This window comes from Eleutherodactylus coqui, chromosome 7 (assembly GCF_035609145.1).
Source record: "Eleutherodactylus coqui strain aEleCoq1 chromosome 7, aEleCoq1.hap1, whole genome shotgun sequence".
NCBI lineage: Eukaryota > Metazoa > Chordata > Amphibia > Anura > Eleutherodactylidae > Eleutherodactylus > Eleutherodactylus coqui.
In genome coordinates this window covers 204,071,733-204,098,092 of record NC_089843.1, presented here as the reverse complement: position 1 = coordinate 204,098,092, position 26,360 = coordinate 204,071,733, and the positions used below count along the sequence as shown (strand labels likewise).

Here is a 26,360-nt window from a genome sequence, read left to right as displayed (position 1 = left end):
CGGACTGCTTCCATAGGCTTCAATAGAAGCCTACGGGAGACCTGCACTAAAATGGAGCAGGCTGAGGGTGTTTTCCTGCACACTCGATCCGCACCTCAGGGGAAAATGACATCCGCGCCCCATAGGGTGTCCAATGCATCCCTATGGGGCGCGGATCACGCGTGCGGGACACCCGCTCCGAATCTGTCTCCGTGGACATGAGGCCTTAGGGGTTAAAAGCTCTACAACTTAATGTGTTTGTATCCAGTCTGTCCTCCATAGAAAGATACATTGTAACACTGAGGAGAGAATGGGGAGCTGAGCCGATACATTGTAACATACTGAGGAGAGAATGGGGAGCTGAGCCGATACATTGTAACACTGGGGAGAGAAGAGGCAGCCGAGCCGATACATTGTAACGCTGAGAAGAGAAGGGGAAGCTGAGCCAATACATTGTAACACTGAGGAGAGAATGGGGAGCTGAGCCGATACATTGTAACACTGAGGAGAGAATGGGGAGCTGAGCTGATACATTGTAACACACTGAGGAGAGAAGGGGCAGCCGAGCCGATACATTGTAACACTGAGGAGAGAATGGGGAGCTGAGGCGATACATTGTAACACTGAGGAGAGAATGGGGAGCTGAGCCGATACATTGTAACACTGAGGAGAGAATGGGGAGCTGAGGCGATACATTGTAACATACTGAGGAGAGAATGGGGAGCTGAGCCGATACATTGTAACACACTGAGGAGAGAATGGGGAGCTGAGCCGATACATTGTAACACTGAGGAGAGAATGGGGAGCTGAGCCGATACATTGTAACACACTGAGGAGAGAATGGGGAGCTGAGCCGATACATTGTAACACTGAGGAGAGAATGGGGAGCTGAGCCGATACATTGTAACACACTGAGGAGAGAAGGGGCAGCTGAGCCGATACATTGTAACATACTGAGGAGAGAATGGGGAGCTGAGCCGATACATTGTAACACACTGAGGAGAGAATGGGGAGCTGAGCCGATACATTGTAACACTGAGGAGAGAATGGGGAGCTGAGCCGATACATTGTAACACTGAGGAGAGAAGGGGGAGCTGAGCCGATACATTGTAACACACTGAGGAGAGAATGGGGAGCTGAGCCGATACATTGTAACACTGAGGAGAGAATGGGGAAGCTGAGCCGATACATTGTAACACTGAGGAGAGAAGGGGCAGCTGAGGCGATACATTGTAACACTGAGGAGAGAAGGGGCAGCTGAGGCGATACATTGTAACACTGAGGAGAGAAGGGGCAGCTGAGGCGATACATTGTAACACTGAGGAGAGAATGGAGAGCTGAGCCGATACATTGTAACGCTGAGGAGAGAAGGGGAAGCTGAGCCGATACATTGTAACACACTGAGGAGAGAAGGGGAAGCTGAGCCGATACATTGTAACACACTGAGGAGAGAAGGGGGAGCCGAGCCGATACATTGTAACACACTGAGGAGAGAAGGGGGAGCCGAGCCGATACATTGTAACACACTGAGGAGAGAAGGGGGAGCCGAGCCGATACATTGTAACACACTGAGGAGAGAAGGGGGAGCCGAGCCGATACATTGTAACACACTGAGGAGAGAAGGGGGAGCCGAGCCGATACATTGTAACACACTGAGGAGAGAAGGGGCAGCCGAGCCGATACATTGTAACACTGAGGAGAGAAGGGGCAGCTGAGGCGATACATTGTAACACTGAGGAGAGAAGGTGCAGCCGAGCCAATACATTGTAACACTGAGGAGAGAAGGGGCAGCTGAGGCGATACATTGTAACACTGAGGAGAGAAGGGGAAGCCGAGCCGATACATTGTAACACACTGAGGAGAGAATGGGGAGCTGAGCTGAAACATTATAACACTAACACTGAGGAGAGAAGTGGCAGCTGAGCTGAAACATTGTAACACTAACACTGAGGAGAGAAGCGGGAGCTGAGCCGATACATTGTAACACTGAGGAGAGAAGGGGCAGCTGAGCCGATACATTGTAACACTGAGAGAAGAGGCAGCTGAGCCGAAACATTGTAACACTGAGGAGAGAAGAGGCAGCTGAGCCGATACATTGTAACACTGAGGAGAGAAGAGGCAACTGAGCCGATACATTGTAACACTGAGGAGAGAATGGGGAGCTGAGCCAATACATTGTAGCATACTGAGGAGAGAATGGGGAGCTGAGCCGATACATTGTAACATACTGAGGAGAGAATGGAGAGCTGAGCCGATACATTGTAACACACTGAGGAGAGAATGGGGAGCTGAGCCGATACATTGTAACACACTGAGGAGAGAAGGGGCAGCTGAGCTGATACATTGTAACACTGAGGAGAGAAGGGGCAGCTGAGGCGATACATTGTAACATACTGAGGAGAGAATGGAGAGCTGAGCCGATACATTGTAACACACTGAGGAGAGAATGGGGAGCTGAGCCGATACATTGTAACACACTGAGGAGAGAAGGGGCAGCTGAGCTGATACATTGTAACACTGAGGAAAGAAGGGGCAGCTGAGGCGATACATTGTAACACACTGAGGAGAGAATGGGGAGCTGAGCCGATACATTGTAACACACTGAGGAGAGAATGGAGAGCTGAGCCGATACATTGTAACACACTGAGGAGAGAATGGGGAGCTGAGCCGATACATTGTAACACACTGAGGAGAGAAGGGGCAGCTGAGCCGATACATTGTAACACACTGAGGAGAGAAGGGGGAGCCGAGCCGATACATTGTAACACTGAGGAGAGAATGGGGAGCTGAGCCGATACATTGTAACACACTGAGGAGAGAAGGGGAAGCCGAGCCGATACATTGTAACACACTGAGGAGAGAAGGGGAAGCCGAGCCGATACATTGTAACACACTGAGGAGAGAAGGGGGAGCTGAGCTTGTTTCTTCTTCTGTCTCCTAGGATTGGCACCATGCACCAGAAACTGCTGAAAAGTGCCCATTACATAGAGCTTGGCAGCTACCAGTACTGGCCGGTCCTGCTCCCCCGGGGTATCCGACTCTACACCTACGAACAGATCCCCGTCTTCCTAAAGGACAATCCGTACATTACTGATGGCTACAGAGCGTATCTTCCATCCCGGTTGTGTCTGAAGAGGTGAGATATGTAATTACTTTTTAACTCCTTCCCCCTCCATGACGTACATGTATATTATGGGAGGGAAGCAATCGGCGCGAACTGCCATAAGTACACGGCATCTCTTTAGATCATGTGTGTCAAACCCAAGACCCGCGGGCTAAATCCGTCTCGCCACGTCATTTTATGACTAGGTCCGGACACAGAAGGACCGTCTCTCCACTTTCCCCGAAGGATGCAGCGAGCACTTGGCAGAGAGGGATTAACCAATACATAGAGCAGGCGCCATCTTGGATTCTGAGCTCCGGCGCACTTCTATACCACTCTGTTCAGCAAGTCACAGGTGGTGGCACATCTCTGCCAGCCTTACTCTGGCACTCTAGCCGCCCTCCAAGGTAGGACGCTCAGTGTGAAAGAGAGGGAAAAAAACATCCTAGCGCAGAGAGTGTCATAGCCATGTTATACCTTCAAGGACCAAGCCCTATAAATTTATAGCACTTGGTCCTGGGCTTTAACCCCTTCAGTGGCAGGTTTATTATTACCATGTCAGTGCAGCAAGCCCTGGAGATTAATTTGAAGTGACACACTTGTACTGTGGCACAATAACTGGGTGCCCTGGATTATTTCAGCACTAGAGCTGTCCATGAAAATTTTCCGGGGTTTACCTGTATGTCAGTAACACTAAAGGGGTAAATCCTGGCCAATAGGAACAGTACGGCGTGGGATTAAAGCTCCTGCAATGTGGCAGGAGCAGTCATGTCTTAGATTGTTACTTACAGCTGAAGACCCTGAGGAGAAGACGATGATATTTTTAATTGCTCGCATTCTCCTTTACAGGCTCAATGAGTGCTGTGTAGTGCAGAGGGAGTGGAAGTGTTGCTCCTACTATTTGACCCAGCGATCACGTGACCGTCGGGTGCCTCGTCACAGATCAGCTCTCTTAGTGACAGCTGTCACCACAGGTGGATGTTTTCCCCTATAACTGGGGCTGCTATGCCTGCCCAGTTACAGTACAAAAGCTTGGGGCGGGGGGGGGGGGGGGTTTGCAAAAATAAGTTAAATAAATTACAAAATAAAAAAGAAAATGACCCATATGCGCCCCATAATCCGAGCCTGTACAAATTATATATCAAACCGTCCGAAGCGACATGGGAACCCATTCCTGGACTTTATTTTAGTAAAAGTTTACAAATTTAAAAAACTATAAATTTAGTTTTTGGGTGTTTTTTTTTTTTTTTTAGCTATTTGTCCCCAATAAAACTAAAAAAACAGAAGAGTCAGTGAAAAAAAGATGTAAAAAAGTATCCCTATTTGTCACGGAAAAAAAAAACATAGCAAAAATAATTTTGGTAGCGGGAGAAAAAAAAAAATAGGGCAGTAAAACAACCACATGGGTAAAATCCCTTAGAAGTGTCTGGTCCTTTTTAGTCCCAGAACAGCCCGGTCCGGACGGACTCAGGCCTCCCTCACACAGCCTCTTTTTTTCCAAAATTAGCACGGTGCTAATTGTGGTATAACGCTCCCGTTGTCTTTGATGGAGCCTCTCAGACAGCTGCGCGATTTGGAAAGCGCCATGATTTTCAAGCGGAGTTTGTTCTGTTTTGGACATTTGGCGCACCTCATCAATGATAAGGCCGCTGTCGGCCGTGGCTGAACGTGAAAGTAAAATCCTGGCAAAGTGCATGATTGAAATCGCGGTGCTTTGCCGAACGCATGAAATATGCAGCGTTTTTGCAGACCGAGACTGTATTTGGACCTCCGTGCCTTTTTGTCCCACGCATTCACTACTAGAGATGAGCGAGCATACTCGCTAAGGGCAATTGCTCAATCAAGCATTGCCCTTAGCGAGTACCTGCCTGCTCGGGAGCAAAGATTCGGCTAACGGCGGCGGGCGGGGAGTGGCGGGGGAGAGCGGGAAGGAATGGAGGGGAGATCTCCCTTGATTATGGCCCCCGGGTCTGCCCGCTGTGGTGGCCTTCTGCCATTTAAATACAATTTGCCCTGCAAAAAAACAAGCACTCCTGCCGCTGTGTCAGCAGAAAAACTAAAAAGGTTCTGGCGCTAGGAATGGGACGATGAAGACACTTTTAAAAACTGATTGGTCATTAGGGCCTGAAATGGGCCGATGGTTGAAGGAGGTACATCTATTGTGTACATAGAGGCATTGTTCTGACGCGGTACCTTTTTGTTTCTGTGATATTTTACAATTGTTTTCAAAATATTTGCAAACAATTTACAGACTGATCAAAACTATTTTACAGATTTTAGAGAAACAATGTGTGTATCCATTTGAAGTGGGAACCGTCTGTGTGTCCGGCCGCGTCTGTCTGCACTCAGGCTTCATCAGCTGTCAACATTTCATTTGGATGTTTTTGCCTATGCAATTTTAGTATGTGAACAGAAGACACTTAAATGGGTTGTACCAGAATATAACCTTATCCCTTATCCACAGGATAGGGGATGACTTGCTGATTGGTGGGGGTCTCACACCTGAGTCCCCCTCCGATCTAGAGAGCAGGACTCCCGTGTTCCACTCTTGTCATTGCGGGGTTCACTTCTCCCCCCACAATGACGTTTTTGAACGCTGGCCAAACAATCATTTCAATGGGAGTGACGGAAACACCCAAGCAGATGGGCTGAAGTCCCATTAAAAGTGAATGGAGCGCTGGTGTGCCTGCATGACTAGCATTCCGTTGAGTCGCCTCATTGCGGGGTGCGGGGAGGAGGACTGGACACACGGGACCCCCATTCTTGTGATCGGCGGGAGTCTCTGCACTGAAACCCACACTCATCAGCAAGTGATCCTCTATCCTGTGACTGGGGGGTAACTTGATATTCTTGTCCGAATCCCTTTAAATGCACTGAGGAGTTGGACTGCCGCTCGAGTCAATCACAGCCTGAATGCAGTCCTGGATGGGGATGGGGTCCCTCTGTTCTGGAGATAGATGTGAATTTCCACCTCTGGGACCTGCATCTATCAGATGTTAATGGCATATGACCCTGGAGGTCCCTTCCAACTCTACCATTCTATGATATGCTATGGATATAGCTTATATTTCTAAGATGGAAATACCCCTATAAACATGCTCTTACAGCATTATCACAGGTACAAGGGAGAGTGCTCTGCTCCTCAACCAAAATCTGTTAGTCGGCCATATTGGGAGCAAGTTATTAAAACTGGGGCAAAGGAAATATGGAGCTGTATAGAGCAAGGACCTTAGAAGAAGAGGTGATGGCTGAAATCTGGTTGCCATGGGCAGTCCTGCGTAACATAGCTGTAGGATTGGGGAAAATGGTGAAAAAAGAGAAATAATTGTATCTGTATTTAAGTGTAACTTTCTGTAATACTTTGATGTTTTTTTGCAGCCTCTTCATTTTATCCAACGAGACTGTGAACATTTGGAGCCACTTGCTCGGCTTCCTGCTCTTCTTCACTTTGGGTGTTTATGACATGATGTCCGTTTTGCCCTCAGCGAACGCTTCCAGGGAAGACTTTGTTATATGTTCCATTTGCCTGTTCTGTTTCCAGGTAAGCCTTAGTTTCCTTCTGTTTACTAATGCCATATTCATTGGTTCCATGGATTTCTTATATACAAGCTAAAGCAGCACTCCAAGAGACCATAAGATACTGCAGTCTAGTAGACGGTTCGGACGAGTCTGCAGTACTGAGAATGGCTGCTGTGAAAGACGCAAACAGAACTGTGCATGGAAGTAAACATTGAAACTTACATGGCGCTTCAATCAGCCGATTGGTGGGGGTGCTTGGAAGCAGACCCCTGCCGGTCAGATATTGATGAGCTACCCTGAGGCTAGGCCATTGATGCCATAGCCACTGCTGACCACAGCACATAGGTGGTAAACAGAGCGAGGAAGCGTCCCCCACGATGCGATCACGGTGGGGTCGATGCTCTGATATGGGTATGGTAGAGGTTTAACAGTGGCTTCCAGGCCGGTTATACCTGTAAATGCTACAAATACACTAATACAGAAGTATTCCAATGTATATGAGTGATCAGAGAAACACGTGCAGGTCTGCTGCTGGGGCAGGAAAAAAAATAAGAAAAACTGGATAAAGGAAAAGTTCCAAGTGGGGAAAAAAAATTTTTTTGGTTTTTCCCTTTTTTTTGTCTAAATAAAAGGTATTTGTAACAAATCTAAACAAATAAAATGTGATCTATTATTTATTTATCCTGCGCAGTGAACATCGTATAAAGAATAAATAAGGCCAAGTTTTAATGATGATATAATAAAGATTTAGTTTTAGGGCACTCTCTCTGTAAAAGGGTATTGCTGATGTGCAGTTTAGAGTGCCGGACGGCCCTGTCTGCTGCTTCAGATGGCTTTCTCTGGCTCTCTCAATGAGGGGGAGGTTAGTGCTGGTAAGTTGTAGGACCTGTGAGCTGGGGGTGGAGCTACAGAGCTGGCAGGAAGATGAACTCTATGCATGCTGGGAGTTGTAGGACCTGTGAGCTGGGGGCGGACCTACAGAGCTGGCAGGAAGATGAACTCTGCATGCTGGGAGTTGTAGGACCTGTGAGCTGGGGGCGGAGCTACAGAGTTGGCAGGGAGAAAAGCTGTATGCATGCTTGGAGTTGTAGGACCTGTGAGCTGGGGGCGGAGCTACAAAGTTGGCAGGGAGACAAGCTGTATGCATGCTGAGAGTTGTAGGACCTGTGAGCTGGGGGCGGAGCTACAAAGTTGGCAGGGAGACAAGCTGTATGCATGCTGAGAGTTGTAGGACCTGTGAGCTGGGGGCGGAGCTACAAAGTTGGCAGGGAGACAAGCTGTATGCATGCTGAGAGTTGTAGGACCTGTGAGCTGGGGGCGGAGCTACAGAGTTGGCAGGGAGACAAGCTATATGCATGCTTGGAGTTCTAGGACCTGTGAGCTGGGGGCGGAGCTACAGAGTTGGCAGGGAGACAAGCTGTATGCATGCTTGGAGTTGTAGGCAACCATCTGTTGTTGTAAAGTGATGCATGTAAATACAGCTGCAGATCAGGGGACAAAGAAGAGGGTCCAGAGCAACCAGTAAAAGCTGCAGGTTGCTGTTACTGACCTGTACCTACCAGAGTTCAACATTTTCAGAATTTCTATTTTATGCCCTGAAAACCCTCTTCTAAAGGTGGTGTCTGCCCTGGACAATCCCTCTTTGGTAGAAGCGACCGCAGACGATAAACTTATTATATGGCGGCTGCTTCTTCTTCCTGGGACTCGGAGCAATCCTCAAATAACTGTGGGTGAACCTGACATCGGGGGTTAAAATCCTTCACAGCACCATGACAGGTAGATGAGGCAATACTGCGTCATTCCTGCTGAAATCGGTGGTCTTTCACATGTGATGTATGGACACGTTGGATCCTCGTGAGCCGGACCCCCACACAACTGCCACTGGCAATAACAAGACCCCTAAGGCTCCATTCACGGCCTAAAACGTAACCTTTTATTGTAATCGGATCACTGATGAAAAGTGTTACCGTGTGACTAAAATCACATTCTATTCTAAGAGATTCAAATGAAGCGCTCCATGTGCTGCATAACCTCCGGATGACAGAAGCCGATGGCATTAGAGGGGTCTTTCCAGACTGCGCCGGCTGTCTGTGCCGGGCTGCACTTGGGTCAGAGTGGAAATGCTGATCCGACCCATGTGTAGTGGCGCAGCTCTCATGAAATCAGTGGGAGCTGCCCTTGTAACTGCAGGCGTGGGGTCCCATTGAGTTCAGTGAAAGCTGCGCCTGCAATTACAAGCGCTGGCCACAACATAGGGGTTGGAGCAGTAGATTACACTCTGACCCCGGTGTAGCCCAGCATGGACAGTCGACAATTCCGGGAAACCCCCTTCAAGGCTTTTTTTTCTTGTGCGGTTGTGCAGATGCCACAATGCATTACATTGCTTGACAGCTGTAGCCTCCTCTGGCCAGGGCCGTGCACACACCGCAATATAGGGGGCGCAACAGGAAGAGAAACGGGAGGGTATCAGTCCTGCTGGAGGAGCAAGTGAAGATGATGCAAGGTGGGTAATAGGATTTAATAGGCAACGTGTTTCAGCATCATATCAGCTTCTGCTGCCACCTTCTGAAACGCGTTAAATCAGATTAGCCACCTTGAGACCTTGGATCATTGTCACTTGCTGCAGCAGTGTCCATCATCCTCTGGTTCCCCTTCCTAGTGCTTAAAGCCTTATGGTGGCAGCAAAGCACAAAATTATATTGGAGGAGAGCTAGACTGCCCAACGTCTGTGTATGGATGAGAAGCTAGCAAGGTGAACGCCTTAGATCCATGGGCAACACTCATACTTGATTCACCTCTACGCCAGCTTCGTTAAGGGATAGGGGCGAATGAGTGCAAGTGCCATGCCCAGGAGTAGGGAATGTTACTGGCCAATGTCTATTGGAGGCTTTCTTTCTAAAGGCCTTTTGACGCGTAACGATTAGAGATGAGCGAACGTACTCGGTAAGGGCGATTTCGCAATCGAGCACCGCGATTTTCGAGTACTTCACTACTCGGGTGAAAAGTACTCGGGGGCGCTGTGGGGCGGGGGTTGCAGAGGGGAGTGGGGGGTAGCAGCGCGGAACAGGTGGGAGCTCTCTCTCTCTCTCTCTCACGCAATGTCCGTGAATGAGGAATTGGGGCTCCTGTCCACAAACAAATTTTCGTGAACGCTTTCCATGGCATTGCTATGGAAAGTGCAGCCTCCCTGTCCATGATTCTCCGCTCTCGGCTGGCAAATCGCAGCATGCTGCTAATTGCCGCGGTGAGCCTATCTGTCAGATAGGCTCACAGCGGAGATCCGTCAGCTGGCCCCTGCTCCCCGGCGGCGACTTCACCATGGAATATCGCAACGCCTGTGGACAGGCAGCCTAACCGGTCTCTTACCCCGTTTGTAGTTGTAATCCGGTTATAAGAGGGTCGGGGGCTTTTAGAGGGAACTGTCACAGAGCGAAAGTGGTGACTAATGTCCTTTTACACAAGACTATTCTCAGATGGCTTGTGTTTACACGTAGCGATTGTCGCGCACTTTTGTTCATTATGATTTTTGCTGATCGGTCCGTCCAGGCGGGACTTTATGCTCAGTAGCAGCTCTTCATTACTGAGGGGTCTTCTTGTCCATCAGTACAATGCTGCACTCATAACATTGTAAGCCTTGGGGGTCATGTGACCGGGCTTGTTTGTAGATAAACCCTGCATTCACAAATGTATTTACTCTTTGGAGGCTCCGCCCAGCTTCCAAAGACAATTGTCTGCACATGTGCTGCCTTTTGGCACCTGCTCATTAACCCCTTAGTGACCAAGCCTGTTTGTGCCTTAATGACAAGGCCAAATTTTGGAGATTTGTCATGTGTCACTTTAACGTAGAATAACTCTGTAAAGGTTTTGCATATCTAAGTGATTCTGACATTGTTTTTTCGTCACATATTGGCGGTAAAAATAAACCGATAGAATTTATGTATATTTATTAAAAGCGCCAAAAATTGGGAAAATTTTGAACATCTTTAATTTTTTTCACATTTTCGATTGCAATATCTCAACTATGTGCAATCATAACGCACAACATTTTGATGAGATATATTTCCATCTGTTTACTTTATTCTGGATGCACATTGAAAAAACTTTAGAGGTTTTTTTTTTTAACCATTTAGTAGACATAGAAATTTAACATTGATCAACATTTTGAGGAACACTTTGCTTTCCTGCATCAAGCCAAGATTGCAAAGGATCATAGTTGTTAGAATGACAGATATTCACTGAGGGGGGTCAGGAGTATTTTAACCCCACAGATTTTTTTTAGGAGTTAATGCAATTTAGAGGAGAAAAAATAAAATGGTATATTATTGCAAAGACATCATTTTAAAGGCAGTTTTTTTTCTATACTGCACATGAAAATGAAGATTTACACCCCAAAATGGATCCCCCTGTGTGTCCCGTGTTCAGAGACATACCCTATTGTGGCCCTAATCTTATGTCTGGATGCACAACGGGGCCCTAACTGAAAAGAGCAGCCGGTGGCTTTCAGAACAGACATTTTGCTTGAAGGTGCTTCAGGCCCCATTGCCAACTTGTAGAGCCCTTGAGCGGCCAAAAGGATGGAGAACCCCCACAAATGACCCCATTTTGAAAACTAGACCCCTTAATGAATTCATCTAGGGGTGTACTGTGTATTTTAACCCCACAGTTTTTAAATGAATCAAACAAAGCAGAAGGAAAAAATTACGACTTTCATTTTTTTTTTGCAATTGTGTCAATTTAAAAACAGTTTTTTTTGTACAGCACACACATGAATGAAGACTTTCACCCCAAAATGGATCCCCCCCGTTTGTCCCATGTTTAGAAACTTACCCAATGTGGCCTTAATCTTACAGAACACATGGCTAGGCCTGTAATGGAAGGAGCACCCGTTGGATTTCAGGGCACAACTGCATAAATTCCAGGCCCCATTGCCCACTTGTGCGGATAAAAAATTGACTCCCTAAAAATAAATTCCCCTTTTTGGTGTTCCCTAAGTCTTCGATAAAAGTAATAATGTGAACTGTGTGATATTTCCAATGACCGATTACCGGGGATGGTTGGGATGCGCACATGGGGCAGTAAAACCAGGTATCCCCCCTCCTCTCATGCTTTTTTGGGGGGTATTTTTTGATCCCAGCGGCAGGGATAGGGTGCAGAAAGTGGCGCTCTGTGAGTCTCCGTAATCTTGTGCGGCGGTCTCGCACAGAAGGTGTTAAACAAGCTGCTCCTGGAACTGCAGGGAGGCGAGCGTTTTCGGGGCTTCTTGTAAATTACGTATTACAGGTAGCGGTCTGATTAACACCGGGCTCACATGACCGTATGTGGGGTCCGCTTGCGAAGGCCCGCAGGGGACCCTAGCTGTGATCCTGGCCGTGGCCCTGCGTACGGCCGCGTAATGTACTGCGCATAACTGCGTACTCACACAGGCGGTCATGCGCAGTACACCGGTTTTTGTTTGTATTTCCTGCGTCGTCGCTTAGCGATGACACGGGTACCCACAGCCCGTACACAATGTAGCAGCGTATGGGCTGCGGGTATATCTGCGACGCTAGGCTACAATTGGATGTATGTTGCGGATATCCGCGGTAAAATACAACCTGATGCGTTCTGTTTTCTGTGAGCGGTTTACATTATTCTGACGGTAATGTAAGCAGAATTCTGTAATCCAGGGCATTTGATTGATCCACGGATCAAACGCTTGTGGAACCCGCAATCCCTTTTCGGTCGTGTGAGACTGGCCTAAGGAAGATCACTGCCTTTTTATCATGTGACCAGGGACCGCTCAACTAGGCCACCAGTCACTGCTCCAGACTCTCTGCTACCTTTTGATAGCCGGGAGTAAGGAGACTTTAAACCTCCCGTGGCCCATGTGTCCGTCCGGGGAAGAGGATCGTGTTGGGGGTTCAAATGCGGAGACCTCCTGTAAGAAGTTTCATCTTCTCTCACAGATCGCATTGATGAGGGGAGATGAAACTTCAACTTTTTATTTTTACTTTTACATGATCGCCGTTATCCATTGGATAACGGCTATCACGTGACCAGAGATACCTTTGATAGCCAGGAGCAGTGAGATTTTAAATTTCCCGGCTTTCCTTAACGTTTGCGCATGCGTCCGCCATTTGGCTGACGGGCGCATGTGCCAAACCTGGGAAGGATCCACAGACAAAGATCTGATTGGGGGACAAATCTGGGGACCTTGGGTATGTAATTTCATCTCCCCTCATGTAAGTGATCCATAAGAGAAGATGAAACTTGAACTTTTTAAACTTTAAAAAAAAAAAAAAAGTTACATGATAGACGTTAACCATTGGATAATGGCAATCATGTGACTGTAAACTGCTTACAGCGGTCCCTGGTGACATCTTCTTGCACTCGGCTATCTTTGATAGCCGGGTGCAGAGAGATTTTAAGTTGCTGGGCACTCCGGCCTTCTGCGCATGCGTGCCATATCGGTGCATGCACAGAAGCCCACGGCAGGTCCAGATAGCTGCAGGACATCGCGGAGGATGGAGGTATTTTCAGCTCCGTTCATGGATCAGATCCATGAGGGGAGCTGAATTTTAGCTTTTGTTTAACTTTTTCTTTAGTTTTTCCATGATCGCCGTTATCCAACAGGCCCGGGAATCGGTCACCGCGATCCCTGGTGATATCTCCAGCCGGGAGCCAGGAGATTTCAAATTTCCCAGGCTCCTGCGCGTGATGTAATGATATCTGTCGCGCATGCGCAGAAGCAGGCTTCAGGTCCTGGAAGACCAGAGTCCCGCAAGACATCACAGCGGTGAGTAGTTTCAGCTCTCCTTATGGATCCGATTCATAAGGGGAGCTAAAACTTTAGCTTTTTTAAAAAAAAACAACTTTTTGTTTACTTTCATGCAGTCACCGTTATCCATTGGATAATGCCTATCGCGTGACCAGGCTCCTGGCCGCCCCCCATGACAGCTCCAGGTTGTCGACTACCTCCGGCAGCCAACAGCAGGGAGCTGTCACATCCACAACCTGCAGGGCTTTAATCCCCAGAGCGAGCGTGTTTTTACAGCCCTGGGGATTAAAGACCACTAAAGCAGGACCTAAAAAACCCTGGTCACTAAGGGGTTAAAGAGGACAGGTGGAAAGGACAGGATTGCAGAAGGTCTGCTTCTCATTGGAAGCAAGGCCATCTGACACATGACAGAACCTGAAAACGAAGGGGTTTGCTGTTTCAGCCTTTTTGGGCGCACCCATCCTATCAGTGAGGGAATTTGTCTTCTATTCATGGCCCCTTGTGAGCTGGTAGACTTCTGCAGAACATGTAAACCCACACAGCAACCCCCTTCATTTAGTGGTTTACTTTACAGTGATGGTGGTAAATTTATTTAACCCTTTAAATGATGCTTCACGTGACTTGGTTGCTTCCTATTTTTTTTCTTCTTTGTGTGGTCAGACACGCAAAATTATCTATTTTCATCCTCATTTTTTTTTTTTTAAACTACGTTGGCTAAATGTGCTAACTTTTGACGTAGGGCATTATGAACGCAGTGATACCACATTTTTTATATTTTTTATTTTTTTGCTCCACTAGGGGACTTTAATTTTATAATGGGCAATTGTTCCTATAATACACTGCAATACTGAAGTATTATATTGGTCAACGAAACCCTGCCTCTGGTAGGAACTCAAAGGCCAATGTAAATCGCAGACCTAAATGCCATCGTCAAGCCTCTTGAGTGCCATAGCTACCAATAAGCACTCCCACGATCACGTTTCGAGGGTCTAATAGGTGACAGAGGGAACCCCCTTCCTCTGTCAGCCTTTTATGTGCCGCAGTCACATTGAACATGGCATGTAAAGGGTACAATGGCTGGGATCAGAGATTTTTCCGCTCCCGGCTGTTAGAGTTGGAGCTGCTCCTAGCTTGGGAGACTCATGCTGCCTTATTAAGGTCTTTTAATGACTGCCGTAAAAAAGTGTATTGACGGGCACTAAGGGGTTAAGGAACATCCCCCTAGATTAATTCATACTGAAAGCAATATCCTAAACCCAAGTTCATCCTGATTTCATAGTTTTATGACTTAAATATCCCCCTTTTATTTTGTAGGTGTGCATGCTGTGCTCGGTGGGATATCACCTCTTCTGCTGTCACCGCTCGGAGAAAACCAGCCGGCGCTGGATGGCGCTGGACTACGCTGGCATCTCCATTGGCATCTTGGGTTGCTATGTGTCGGGGGTGTTTTATGCTTTTTACTGTAACAATGTAAGTAATCATTCATTCTTGATCAGTGAAGAGAACCATTCATTTCCTGGCTGCAATCAATGAAGCCATCACATTGGTTCCCAGCGCCTCAGGCAAGGTTTTAGTTAGTATTCTCCAGACCTTGAGTCTTATTTATCCTGCTAATGAGCACTGCTGGGAGCGGAGGGCCGCATCATTTTCAGGACTGAATTTCCATATTAAAAATAATGAGTGAAGGGACATTGTGAACTCCTGCCTTCTGTGTGTCCTGTCTGAACGCGCTGTGCCAACCGCATCTGCAGCGCGGGCGCTTACACAGCACGACTTCAAAAACAGCCTTTTATGGCAGGAAGGCAAATGCCAATGGAGTCATTTGGGGTTCATTAACTTTAGTCTGCAGTCGGAGCGGGTCAGCGAATTGGGAACAGATTATATATGGGATGCAGTAGGACTTATGGAATCCTTAGTTATTGTTTACAGTATTTCAGGTAAAACTTTTTTTAAAGGTACAGAGTTACAAAAGCGGGCAGCTTTCACATGGCAAAGCACACCCTTCGTATGGGGAACCACTCACAGTGCCCAAAATGAGCAAAATTACTAGGAAGGCTCCTAAGCTAAATAATTTAGGAACCAAGTTGAAATGTTTAGCTGCCAAATGTAAAGGCTTTATGATAAAATAATATTTGGTGTACTGTAAGTGTATACATCCAGGATGCCCCTCACTGGGTGATATCTACATAAATCATCCACAGCGCTTCTCCCAGTTAGTCTACACATCCCCTAGGATAATATGCACAGAGACATTCCCTAATATACACATCAGATGCCCGCTGCCCCCCTCTCGCCAGGCTGGGCTGACAGGACAGCTGTATTCCTACTCTCGCTTCAAATATTTGTATCTTTTGGTTCTATAGTGGATAGTCTCACTTACGGTCTCATTATAAGGACATGATAGAACCGGAGATACAGCCATTTGAAGTAGAATGAGCTCTGTTCATTCAAAGCTGTAATATACTTTTCCTCTTGAATTAGGGAGGTTGGAATAATACCTCTGTAGCGCCACCGATTGGATGGTAGCCTTCCTGCAAATTAGTGAGAGGCCTATTACATGGGTCAAGAGAGGTATCCTCTCTCCTTAAGGAGACTACCTAGAAGGTGAGTGAGGATACTTTATAAGGCCATGCATGCTCCTCTGGGAAATATATGCAAATAAGGGCTCTCACCAGCCAAGCCAGATTCCTACTGCTCACTGATGAGGGGCAAACACCCCGAAACAGCTGTCTGTGTGTGGTTTTCAATTCCCAATCATTGTTCTAAAGACCTGTGTAAAGGGTCTGACATTGATTTGCAGGAATGCTGCCATCCAATAGATGTCGCTGCAGAGGTATAGTTCAGTCTTCCTTCTTTGCATATATTTCCCAGAGGAGCATGCATGGCCTTATAAGTCTCCTTACTCCCATTCTTGCTGCTCTCCTTAACCCCTAAACGCAGGCTAGGGGTTTGTATGCAGGGGGATTGCAGCTCGAACTGAGTCCATGCAATGCAGGTGTTGGCTGTTTCTTACAGCTGACGCCCGCCCACAACAGGTCCATTAAGCCCCGGTGTTCATCGGAGCTGTTAACCCTTTAAATGCTGCCGTCAATTCTGACAACAGCATTTAAATTCCCCGTCCAATCTTCGGAGGTCCTACATGAACCCCTGCGATAGCATTGCGAGTTGGCGTACGGTTGCCATGGCAGCCGGGGGCCTTCTAAAAGCCCTCTGGGCTGCCACTGCAGATTACTGATGAAGCAATGCCTGTGACGTGGCTTAATAGATTGCTTGGCAGATCGGGGTGTCATGTAATGCTATGGCATTACATCCTACTGCAGGAGCGATCAAACAATCACAAGTTCTTGTTTCCTCTGGGGACTAGAAAAAAAATAGAAAAATTTCAGTTGAAGTTTTATTAATAATTTATTTTAAAAAGTAATAAAAGTTTGAAAAAAAAAACCTGCCATATTTATAAAAAATAATTTAAATAATAAAACAAAAAAGCCGATTTAGTTTCACTCCATCTGTAAAAGTCCGATCTATTAATGTAACGCATTATTTACCCCACAGTGATTGTCATCAGAAAAAAAATGTGTTTTTTTTTTTTTTGGTCATAATAAAAAGCTATCAAAACGTTGTATGTATTCAGAAATAGTACATATAGAAAACCACAGGATGTCCCATAAAAAATGAAAAAAATTGAAAAAGTTATGGCTGCCAGAAGATGGAGGCAGGAAATAATAAAAAAAAAATATATATCTCTGGAAAAATATAAAAGTACTACAGCAAAAAAAAAAAAAGATAAATTTGGGATCGTAGTAATCTTTCTGACCCACAGAATAAAGTTATTGTGTCATTTTTGTTGTACGCCGTAGTAATAAGAGCCACCCCCTCCCTCCCCCCAAAAAGTTGTCGAAATATAATTTTTTTTTCCCATTTTAGAATGTAAGTTTTTCAGTACATTATATGGCGCCACTGAAAAATACAACTTGTCCCGCATAAAACAAGTGTTGCTGTCTCAGAGCGCTCCGGGCTTTCCTTAAGCGGAGCTATCCTGCAGTTCCCTGCCTGTCTATTAGCCGGAAGCACAGCTGTGTAGGAAGAAGCTCCTACCAATCAGAAGTTGATGACCTATTCTAGCGGCCGGGAGCGCAGCTGTGTAGGAAGAAGTCCCCCACCAATCAGAAGTTGATGACCTATTCTAGCGGCCGGGAGCACAGCTGTGTAGGAAGAGGCCCCCACCAATCAGAAGTTGATGACCTTTTCTAGCAGCACACACTTTAGGGTAATTGGCTATGAAAATTGTGCTATCCGTATATTTTGGAATGTTAGAGGAAACTGGAATACCTGTAAGACAGAAACCACCAACCTATAAGCTCAACTCCAACTGGCAACATCTGTATAACAGAAAGATGCGTTTAGTTATAGAAGGTCGTATTTCCCCCCCCCCCCCCCCCCCCGTTGCGGGCCGCGTGTGTGCTCTGTTAAGCACGGTGCGGTCAGCAGCTCTTATGGTTTCTTCTGCACAAGTGTGGCCTGATGAATGTACTTGTGTCGGCTTTTGTTGCAGTACTGGCGTCAGGTGTATCTGATCACGGTGCTGGCTATGATCCTGGCGGTGTTCTTTGCTCAGATCCATCCCAGCTACCTCACCCAGCAGTGGCACAGGCTGCGCTCGGTCATCTTCTGTTCTGTGTCTGGTTATGGCATTATTCCTACTGTCCATTGGATTTGGCTGAACGGAGGCATTGGGGCTTCTATAGTTCAGGTAGGTACTTCTTACTGATGTTGTGTTGTATGTCCGTGGCATTCTGGGGTTATAATTACTGTCTGTATTTCCTCTTCTCTAGGAGTTTGCCCCCCGAGTCATCGTCATGTATCTCATCGCAGCCTCCGCTTTTCTGTTTTATATTTCAAAAGTTCCAGAAAGATATTTTCCAGGTAACCAGAGATCTATAGAAGCTGTTAGTCCCTCCTGGTCATTCTGACGTCAGTCCCCTGAAACCTCGAAAGGCACATTAATCGTGCGAATGATCATTAGAGCGAGCGGTTTGCACAGTAATCGTTAGGACCAAACGATCAGCAATAAACTGTTAGATCAGGACTTTCTACAAATCTGCTGCTGCAGATGTCGTAACGAGTCGCTGAATGGAAAGTGGTGGAAGGGTTGACAAGGGGCGTGGCTGTGATCCAATGAACGAATGAAACGCGCCCATTGTTTAGTGTGAATGCATGCCAAGCGAATGTTATACGCTACTTCACCGCTCGTCACATGATCGTTTAAATTGGTCTCGCAATGTAAAGTGGCCTTCATAGAAAGAACATATCTATGATGTACACGGACATGAGGGGAATACTATCAGCTTCCATCAGATTTGAATGCTGCATTTGGCCAACAATGGAAACTGGCCGTGGGGGGTGCGTTAAGGCGGGCCGTGGGGGGTGCGTTAGGGCGGGCCGTGGGGGGTGCGTTAGGGCGGGCCGTGGGGGGTGCGTTAGGGCGGGCCGTGGGGGGTGCGTTAGGGCGGGCCGTGGGGGGTGCGTTAGGGCGGGCCGTGGGGGGTGCGTTAGGGCGGGCCGTGGGGGGTGCGTTAGGGCGGGCCGTGGGGGGTGCGTTAGGGCGGGCCGCGGGGGTACTTCAACACAGGCCAACCTGCCGTTTGCAGATGCCTTGTAGGTCATCCCAGTGATAATCGTTCCTGTCGCCTGCGCGTACCTGGTTTCCTTTTCTTCTGTACTGCGGATGGTCCACACGACTCGCCATCGGAGACACGCAGTACAACATTTTTTTTTTAACTCCTGCTTTTCCAGCGAAATCCACAATAGAAGCTGTCCGTGCGGAATCCGCAGGAAAATGGAGCATCCTGCGATTTTTTTTTTTTTTTTTATTTTTATTTTTTTCCAATCCGCTAGCGGAAACCGCATTTGTTTCCGCTTGTGTGCAGGAAGAATCACTTTTGCATTGCATGTTCTGGGCAGTATTTGCTGTTGAATTCGGAGGCGGTCGCCCGCTATGATCCGTCGTCCAGCACTCTGCATGCAGGAAGTGAACCAGTTCTCGTAACGATAATTGTTTCTGATTGACTCTGGATTGCGCTCAATAACAGATGTGAGCGCTGCAACTGTTTGTATGTTATAACATGACCGCTTTATAGATAGATAGATAGATATTTTGGACCACGTTTTATTTATCAGTCATTTCAAATGTTTCACTCAAATGTCCCCGTGATCGTGTTACTGCGTCTCTGTGACTTCTAGTAGTAGTTCCTCCACAGAGTGGAGGTTATAACTTCACACTTGTGGATAGCCGCCTGTGTAATATGCGGTTTCCTATGGGACTGCTGGGAAGGTTAATGAGTTGTGTTAATTAGTAGTTCTTGTGCATAAAAGGGATCATTAAATCACTGACACCGCTGTATTTGTCAGCTTATTTAAAGGAGGACTAAATGAAGGGTCCTTTTAGACCTGCCGATCTCTCGTTAGTGAATGACCTCAGAGTTCGCTCTCGGATAACTGAGAACGACTGAACGATCGGTATTTAAACCAAATGATTAGCGGACGAGTCAACGAAGATTTTTATGCCTGCTTAAAATGAATGAAAAGCGATCGATTTGCCGTCCAACCGTTGGCTGCGATCACACCGACCAATTATTTTCTCTAGTTTTTAAATAATTTTTTGGACGATATCATTCCGTGTAAAAGCACCTTTAGACATGAATGATGGAGTAAATGGATCGTCTTGAGCGCACGGTTTTAGGAGCATGTAAAAAATCCTGCAGAGTGACAAATGGCCTTATAGACGTCCTATAGAGAAACGTAGGTTACTCTCTTGCTGGTCTGTTTTCTTCTTCGGCTGGTGAGCTGAAGGATGGCAATCCTTGATTCTTGCCGCAGCCAGACACGGCATAATGGATAGGAGACGCAACTGATCTCATGGGCATAGATTTCTTTGTATATCTCTTAGGCTGAACGCCCACGGAAGGATTATCGCTGCAGAATTCATGGCCATACGCCTGTTGTGAATTACGCAGCGATGTCCCTCCAGAGACCTGCAATGGTAAATGATTCTCCCCTGCCCATGAGCGGAAATCAACTGCGATTTTTCTGCTCACGGGGGAGAATCGCAGCATAGTCTACCATACCATCCTAGAACTGTAGACTGATGTGTATACCAAGGTTTCTAGCCTTGCATCTACATGCACCACTATAACAGATCTTCTGAGGGTTTTTAAAAGCCCGTTCTACTGAGGCATGGTTGACACTAACCAGTCTTTCTTGAGAATATCAGATTTGTCAGTAACCAGGCTTTGTGTGCCTTTTTATGTAATAGACAAAGGACCTGGAAAACCCTCACTTCAAATTTCATTGCCTTAATTGAAATGCCTTTAGCCTATTATTAGGTCTTTGAGAAGTCATTAACACAAGGTTCACTTACTTTTTCTTCTTCCACTGTGGATGTTTTCTCCATGTGCTCAAAAAAAGACCTGAACGGTACAACTGCTTGTGTGTAATTAGTTTAGTTAAATTGTGTTTCGTCTAATTGTGACTTATTAGAGAACAGTCAGACCATATTTAACAACCAGTCGATGCAAACCTCCAAGTAAGGACTTATTCACACGAGCGTAGGCGGTTTTATGTGTCCCCGCCGGCGCCGTAAAAATGTGTGAACAGGCGCACAAATCTGCAGTCCGTGCGCCCGTTCAGACGGCCTGGCACATGTACGCTGAGCCCGGATTGCCGTCGGGAGGGGGGAGACTGTTTAGCTCTGCTAAACTGCCTTCCCCCTTTCCGCCCCCTCGCCGCTTTGGGCAAGGAAAGGGGGCGGGAGCTAGTGTGCTAAGCTCCCACCCCCTCTCCGGCTGCCAGCAATGGGAGGGGGCGGGACGGGGTGGGAGTTTAGCAACTAGTTCCTGCCCCCTCCCATTGCAAACAGCCGGCATGGAACAGAGAGGAGGAGGGAAGGGGGTGAGAGTTTAGCAGTCATGTTTCTAACCTCCCTCCCACCTCCCTTCTCCGGCAGCTATCATAGGCGCCGACGTATTCTGGCCAGGAAGATAATTCAGGAACTATCTTTTCTGGCTGGCAGAGAAGCGCCCCGACCGAATTGCGCTTCTCTGCTCTATCTTGGCCGGCTCTATCTTGTAAACCAATGCATCAGTTGGGCAGCATATATCAACCAGGCGTGAAAGCGCAGCCAATATACGCTCGTGTGAATAAGCCTACGGGAGCGTTGACGCAGTGATTTTTAACTTGCTTTGTGATTTCTGTTCAGCTGCTGACAACAATGCAGCGATAGAATCCAAGGGATCCGTTCACATAATCGCATACCCTCCCTGATGCCAAAGGGTTCACTTACTTTTTCTTACAATTTTGCAAATTATGTAATGTAAAGAATAAAATCCCCAGCAATTCTAAAAATCCACTTTAATCTTCTCTCCACCACATGTGAATGGGGTTTTGAAAACCTCACTCCCGTGTCTTACTGTTGTGTCTGAACGTAGCCGTAGGGTGTTACAAACACATATTGGGATGCAGTACTGAGAACTGGATGTCCTCCTTGTATTTGCTGGTGCGTATTCCTGTTTTCCTTGGTGTTTGTGTCTGTATAGTATCCGTGGTGCAGAGTTTCAGGTGACACCTTTGTTTTTTGTGGATTTTTTTTTTTGTAACCTTTTTTAATTTCTTTTTATTTCCTCCAGGACAGCTTAATTACGTTGGCTCCAGTCATCAGCTGTGGCATATACTTGCCGTGGTAATGCTGTATTGGTGGCACCAGTCTACAGTCTATATCATGCAGTACAGACACAGCCAACCATGCCCGGCACGTGGGGATCATCATTGAGGTAAGGGAGGTCGCTGGCATTATCCAAACTACACAATCTACTTCTTATGAACAATGGCATGTAAAAATCTAGTCGCACCCCCCCCATAGTGGCATAACTGAATGACGGGGAGTTTGTGTGGAGCGCTTGACTTGTATGCTGCCACTCCATGAACTTGGATGAAGGTAATGGGAATGACGAACAGATAAGTTTACCATTATAATTCACTAATGGAGTCGAGCCACTGTTACTAACCTGGAAGAGTGAACTTGGCGCAACCTCCCAACGTAATAAAAATACTTGCGATTAGGTGTTTTGCCAAAAAGATCTCGGCCTAAAGAACTCCGACCTTTAGATGTGTAACCCCAGCTGGTACGGAGGTAGAGGTTCCCATAACTCGAAGCATGTAGACTGAGACCTTTTTGGCAAAACTCCTAATCTCAAGTTTTTTTTATAAGGTTTGAGGGTTACGCCACGTTCACCGTTTCAGAAAATAACATTTTCTTTTTCCTCACTTGTTCCACATATTTACCCATCGGGTATAACGTCATTTAGGCCTAATGTCCACGGGCACACACGGATTCCACTGCTGAATCCCGTAGCGGAACCTGGACATGGAGAGGAAAAGACAGTTTCTTACCTCTACGCATCCAGCACGGGTCTCCTCCGTGCCGGCCGGATCTTCTTTCTCAGCATGACGGACGTGTCCGGACGCGCCCGGCGCATGCAGAATGCTCATGAATATATATATAAATTTTTTTATCTCCTGCTTTCCCGTGGCACGTCCACGGTGACAGCTGCAGGCGGGCCGTTGATCAGATGGCTTCCATTGCCTTCAATGGAAGCTGTCCGGAGGAAAATGGAGCATGCTGCGATCTATCTTGTTTTCCTCCACTAATAGCCTTTTATGAAACCTGTCTTGTTTTCTTCAGGATCCGTTTTCCCTCGAGAGCTCGTTGATGAGAATATATGGATGCCGGTGGTTTCTTTTAATGTCTACTCTGACAAAGGCATGGCGCATCCATACAGACCACTGGAGATTAGCTGCTGGAAGGTTGGAAGGCCCTCTAAGGTGACCGTGCACTGAGAGCGATGCAAAGCTACATAGAATAGTATTAATACGTGCTTCCAAAAGCTGGCGGGGCGGCAGCGGGCACGGATCTGCAATCATTCCGTCACTTTAAAAGGGTTGTCCAGGTGTAGAAAAACATGGCTGCTTTCTTCCAAAAACCATGCCATTCTTGTCCACAGGGCTGTGTGTGGTATTGTGGCTCAGCTCCCATTCACTTCAATGGACCTAAGCGGCAATACCCCACACAACCTTATGAACAAGGGTGGCGCTGCGTTTCAAAGAAAGCAGCCGTGTTTTTCTAACCTTGGACAACCGGATTTGAAACATTCCATATCTGTACCAAGAGTGTTTCATCATTGTGATTTTGTAAGCCATTTCAAACCTCCATTTGACAACGTATGCGGGCCTGCGTATGTATGTGTACGTACAACAAAACATGCCAAACCAGCAGGAAAAGGCTATTCTTTCATGCCACGTCCTGCTGACTACAGGAGTCCGAAGATATTGGGAGGTGTTCAAAGTTTCATCACTGTTAAAAGTTCAGCATAGTAGACTTTTATACAAGGGAATGAGTGTTTGAATTACTTAAAGCGGTTATACAGGAAGCCGCCCCCCGGGACACACCAGAGCAGAAACCACTGCTCCAGCCCCTGTGTAGTGGCCGGCGCTTGTAATTACAAGTGCAGCTCTCATTGAAATCAATGGCACCTGTGCTTGCAATGACTGGCTGGGGTCTCATTGATTTCAGTGAGAGCTGCACTTGCAATTATGAGCACCTGCCGCTACACAGGGGGCAGAGTAATGCTTCCATCCCAACCCCGGTCTATCTCAATGGCCGCTGCCTGGAAAACCCCTTCAATGTTTAACATACTAAGTGATCTTCTTTCCTTTTCACCTTGGATGAGTCTTCCCTTTATTTACTAAGCCAAATCCAATGAAGTATTTTCGGAGCTGCTTACGGCTCAGTGAGGGCTGTGTTGTCTTCATGGCCCAAGTGTCCGTTGTTTCTGCTGCTGCAGAGACTATATGCCCAGTATGCACCATATAGACCACTAGTCTCAGTAACACGATTGGTGTTCCTTCTAGGAAGCGATGCAGGATAACCCAGGCCTTGCCGTTTGTGCTTTCTGAAATGTACAGTTTTCTAATCCATGTTTGTCTAAGTTAATGAGAGTAAGTAGAGCGCTGCTGCCTCTGTTGGTGCTATATAACCCGCTGGAGATAGATCTACATTGTCTCAAAGGAAAATCATTCCAAACGCATCGCCCTCCGTAGTTCAGAGCGCCGCTTACCTCCTATATAATGTGTGTTTGCTAACCTTCAGGGAAAGGATTGTTATGTACTCACGACTGGATATGCTTGACGTCGCCGGCTTACCTCCTCCATAAGACCGGCAGCCATAGCGTTATCTACTGACCTTATACACTGCAATGCATTGGCATTTTATAACATTGGGGTGAGGTGATAGAACCCGCCTGACCGGCTGATCTTCGGATAGGATGTGTCCAGTTTAGTGCGATTTTTAAAACTGAAAGCCCTTGGGATTGTTCCAACCTGATAACTGCCCAAATGTCTTTTGACGACGACTGTTAATGGGTTAGATTTTGATGTTCCATCTTTGAAGGTGGCTGCATCAGAAGCCTGACACGGGTCTCCGGTGCCAGGGAGCGCAGGGGCCCAGCTGTTGGGTAACAGCCTGGCACCTGCTAAAAAACTGAAACCTCTGACTCCTGCTATTTGACCGCAAGGGAAGGGGCTCCCTCTCTCGCTCATTGGACCCCACAATGTAACCACAGGGTTCCAATGGGTTGCTATAGCACCTGGAGGCTTGAATATAGGTCTGCCACGAGGCGAGTCATGGAAAACAAAAAAGCATGGCGAAAATAGCTAACTATCTCACCTTACAGAAACGGAATAGAAAAGGATCACAAATTCTCATGGATAAAAATTAAAAAAACATGCCTGAATTGCAGATTTTGTTAATCATTGAACGGCTGCGATTGGTTAATGGAGTGCTGGCTCTGATTGGCTGAGGAGGCGCTCAATGAACCAATCAGAGCAATTGCTTGCTGGAGACGGCGTATTTAAGCCCCACTACCAGGAACTAGGCAGAAGCCTGCAGCAGAGCAGGAGACTAGCGCCAGGGATCCGGATGCCGCCTGCCAGGGAAGTATTGCTTTTTTTTTTTTATTTAGTGTAGCTAGGGCTTATTTTCGGGGGAGGGCTTAGATTTCAAGCTTCTTTCAAAAATCAGGTGGGCCTTATTTTTTGGGGAAACACGGTAGCAAAAAAAGCTAGGAATCCTACTGACCTGAGAATGTTAGCACATTATTTATTGTGCACACTAAACGCTGTGAAAATAAAATAAAACAAACAGCTGAAATCCCCCCTCCTTCTCAATCCCCCTAACAAAAAACGCAGTATATGGACCCAAAAAAAAAATATATATATATATATATATATATATACACACACACACACACAACTTGTCCCACTGACATCGGGCCCTCATACAGCTGTCTACGTAAAAATTCTATTATGGCTCCTGGAATGCGACTATGGAAAAAAGGGAAAAATGAATTGGTCTTTAAGGTCAAACAGGCTTCGTTTGACCCACAGACTTTAGTTGATGATTTTAGTCTGAATACGGACCAAAATAGGACTTGGAAAAAAAACAAACATTTTTTTTGCTTCTACATCTGTCCATGTGTGTAAACACAAAACCTTCTATTGGTGTACATGCACACGGATGTTTTTTCCAATATTCGAACCCGAAAATCTGACCAAAATATCACCTGTTCAGTTTGAATAGGTCTATACACATCAATGGGTGGTGTGCCGCGCGTCAGATAGCACGGGTACGGGTTGTCCACGGCTGTCTGATCCGAGTTGCAGCCAAAAATTTTGAGCACAACTTTTTAAATGTCCGTGTGCATGTACCCTTAATATAGACATAAAATCCGCCCGTGGGGATGGGCTCCTAATATTAATTACCCCCCGTCGCTGCCAAGAATTCCTGGACATTTTGTGCCTCTGGTCGTCAGGACCGTTTTCACACTATTGACGTATAAATGGAAAAATTTTAAAAAAATCGAAATAGACCCTCATTCTTATAGATTTTTTGGA

At 46.7% G+C, this 26,360-nt stretch overlaps 1 protein-coding gene across 1 annotated transcript in view; it reads left to right on the top strand.

Annotated features, from left to right (window-relative positions):
• PAQR3 (progestin and adipoQ receptor family member 3) overlaps positions 1–25,667 on the top strand; it is a 28,007-nt gene extending 2,340 nt beyond the window's left edge. The window contains exons 2-8 of the mRNA XM_066574246.1: positions 2,921–3,115; positions 6,461–6,623; positions 14,673–14,828; positions 17,911–18,108; positions 18,191–18,281; positions 22,040–22,183; positions 23,095–25,667. Coding sequence (XP_066430343.1) covers positions 2,931–3,115; positions 6,461–6,623; positions 14,673–14,828; positions 17,911–18,108; positions 18,191–18,281; positions 22,040–22,182 — 936 coding nt within the window. The 5' untranslated portion in view covers positions 2,921–2,930 and the 3' untranslated portion in view covers position 22,183; positions 23,095–25,667. The remainder of the gene's footprint in view (positions 1–2,920; positions 3,116–6,460; positions 6,624–14,672; positions 14,829–17,910; positions 18,109–18,190; positions 18,282–22,039; positions 22,184–23,094) is intronic.
• The last annotated feature ends 693 nt before the right edge of the window (positions 25,668–26,360 follow it).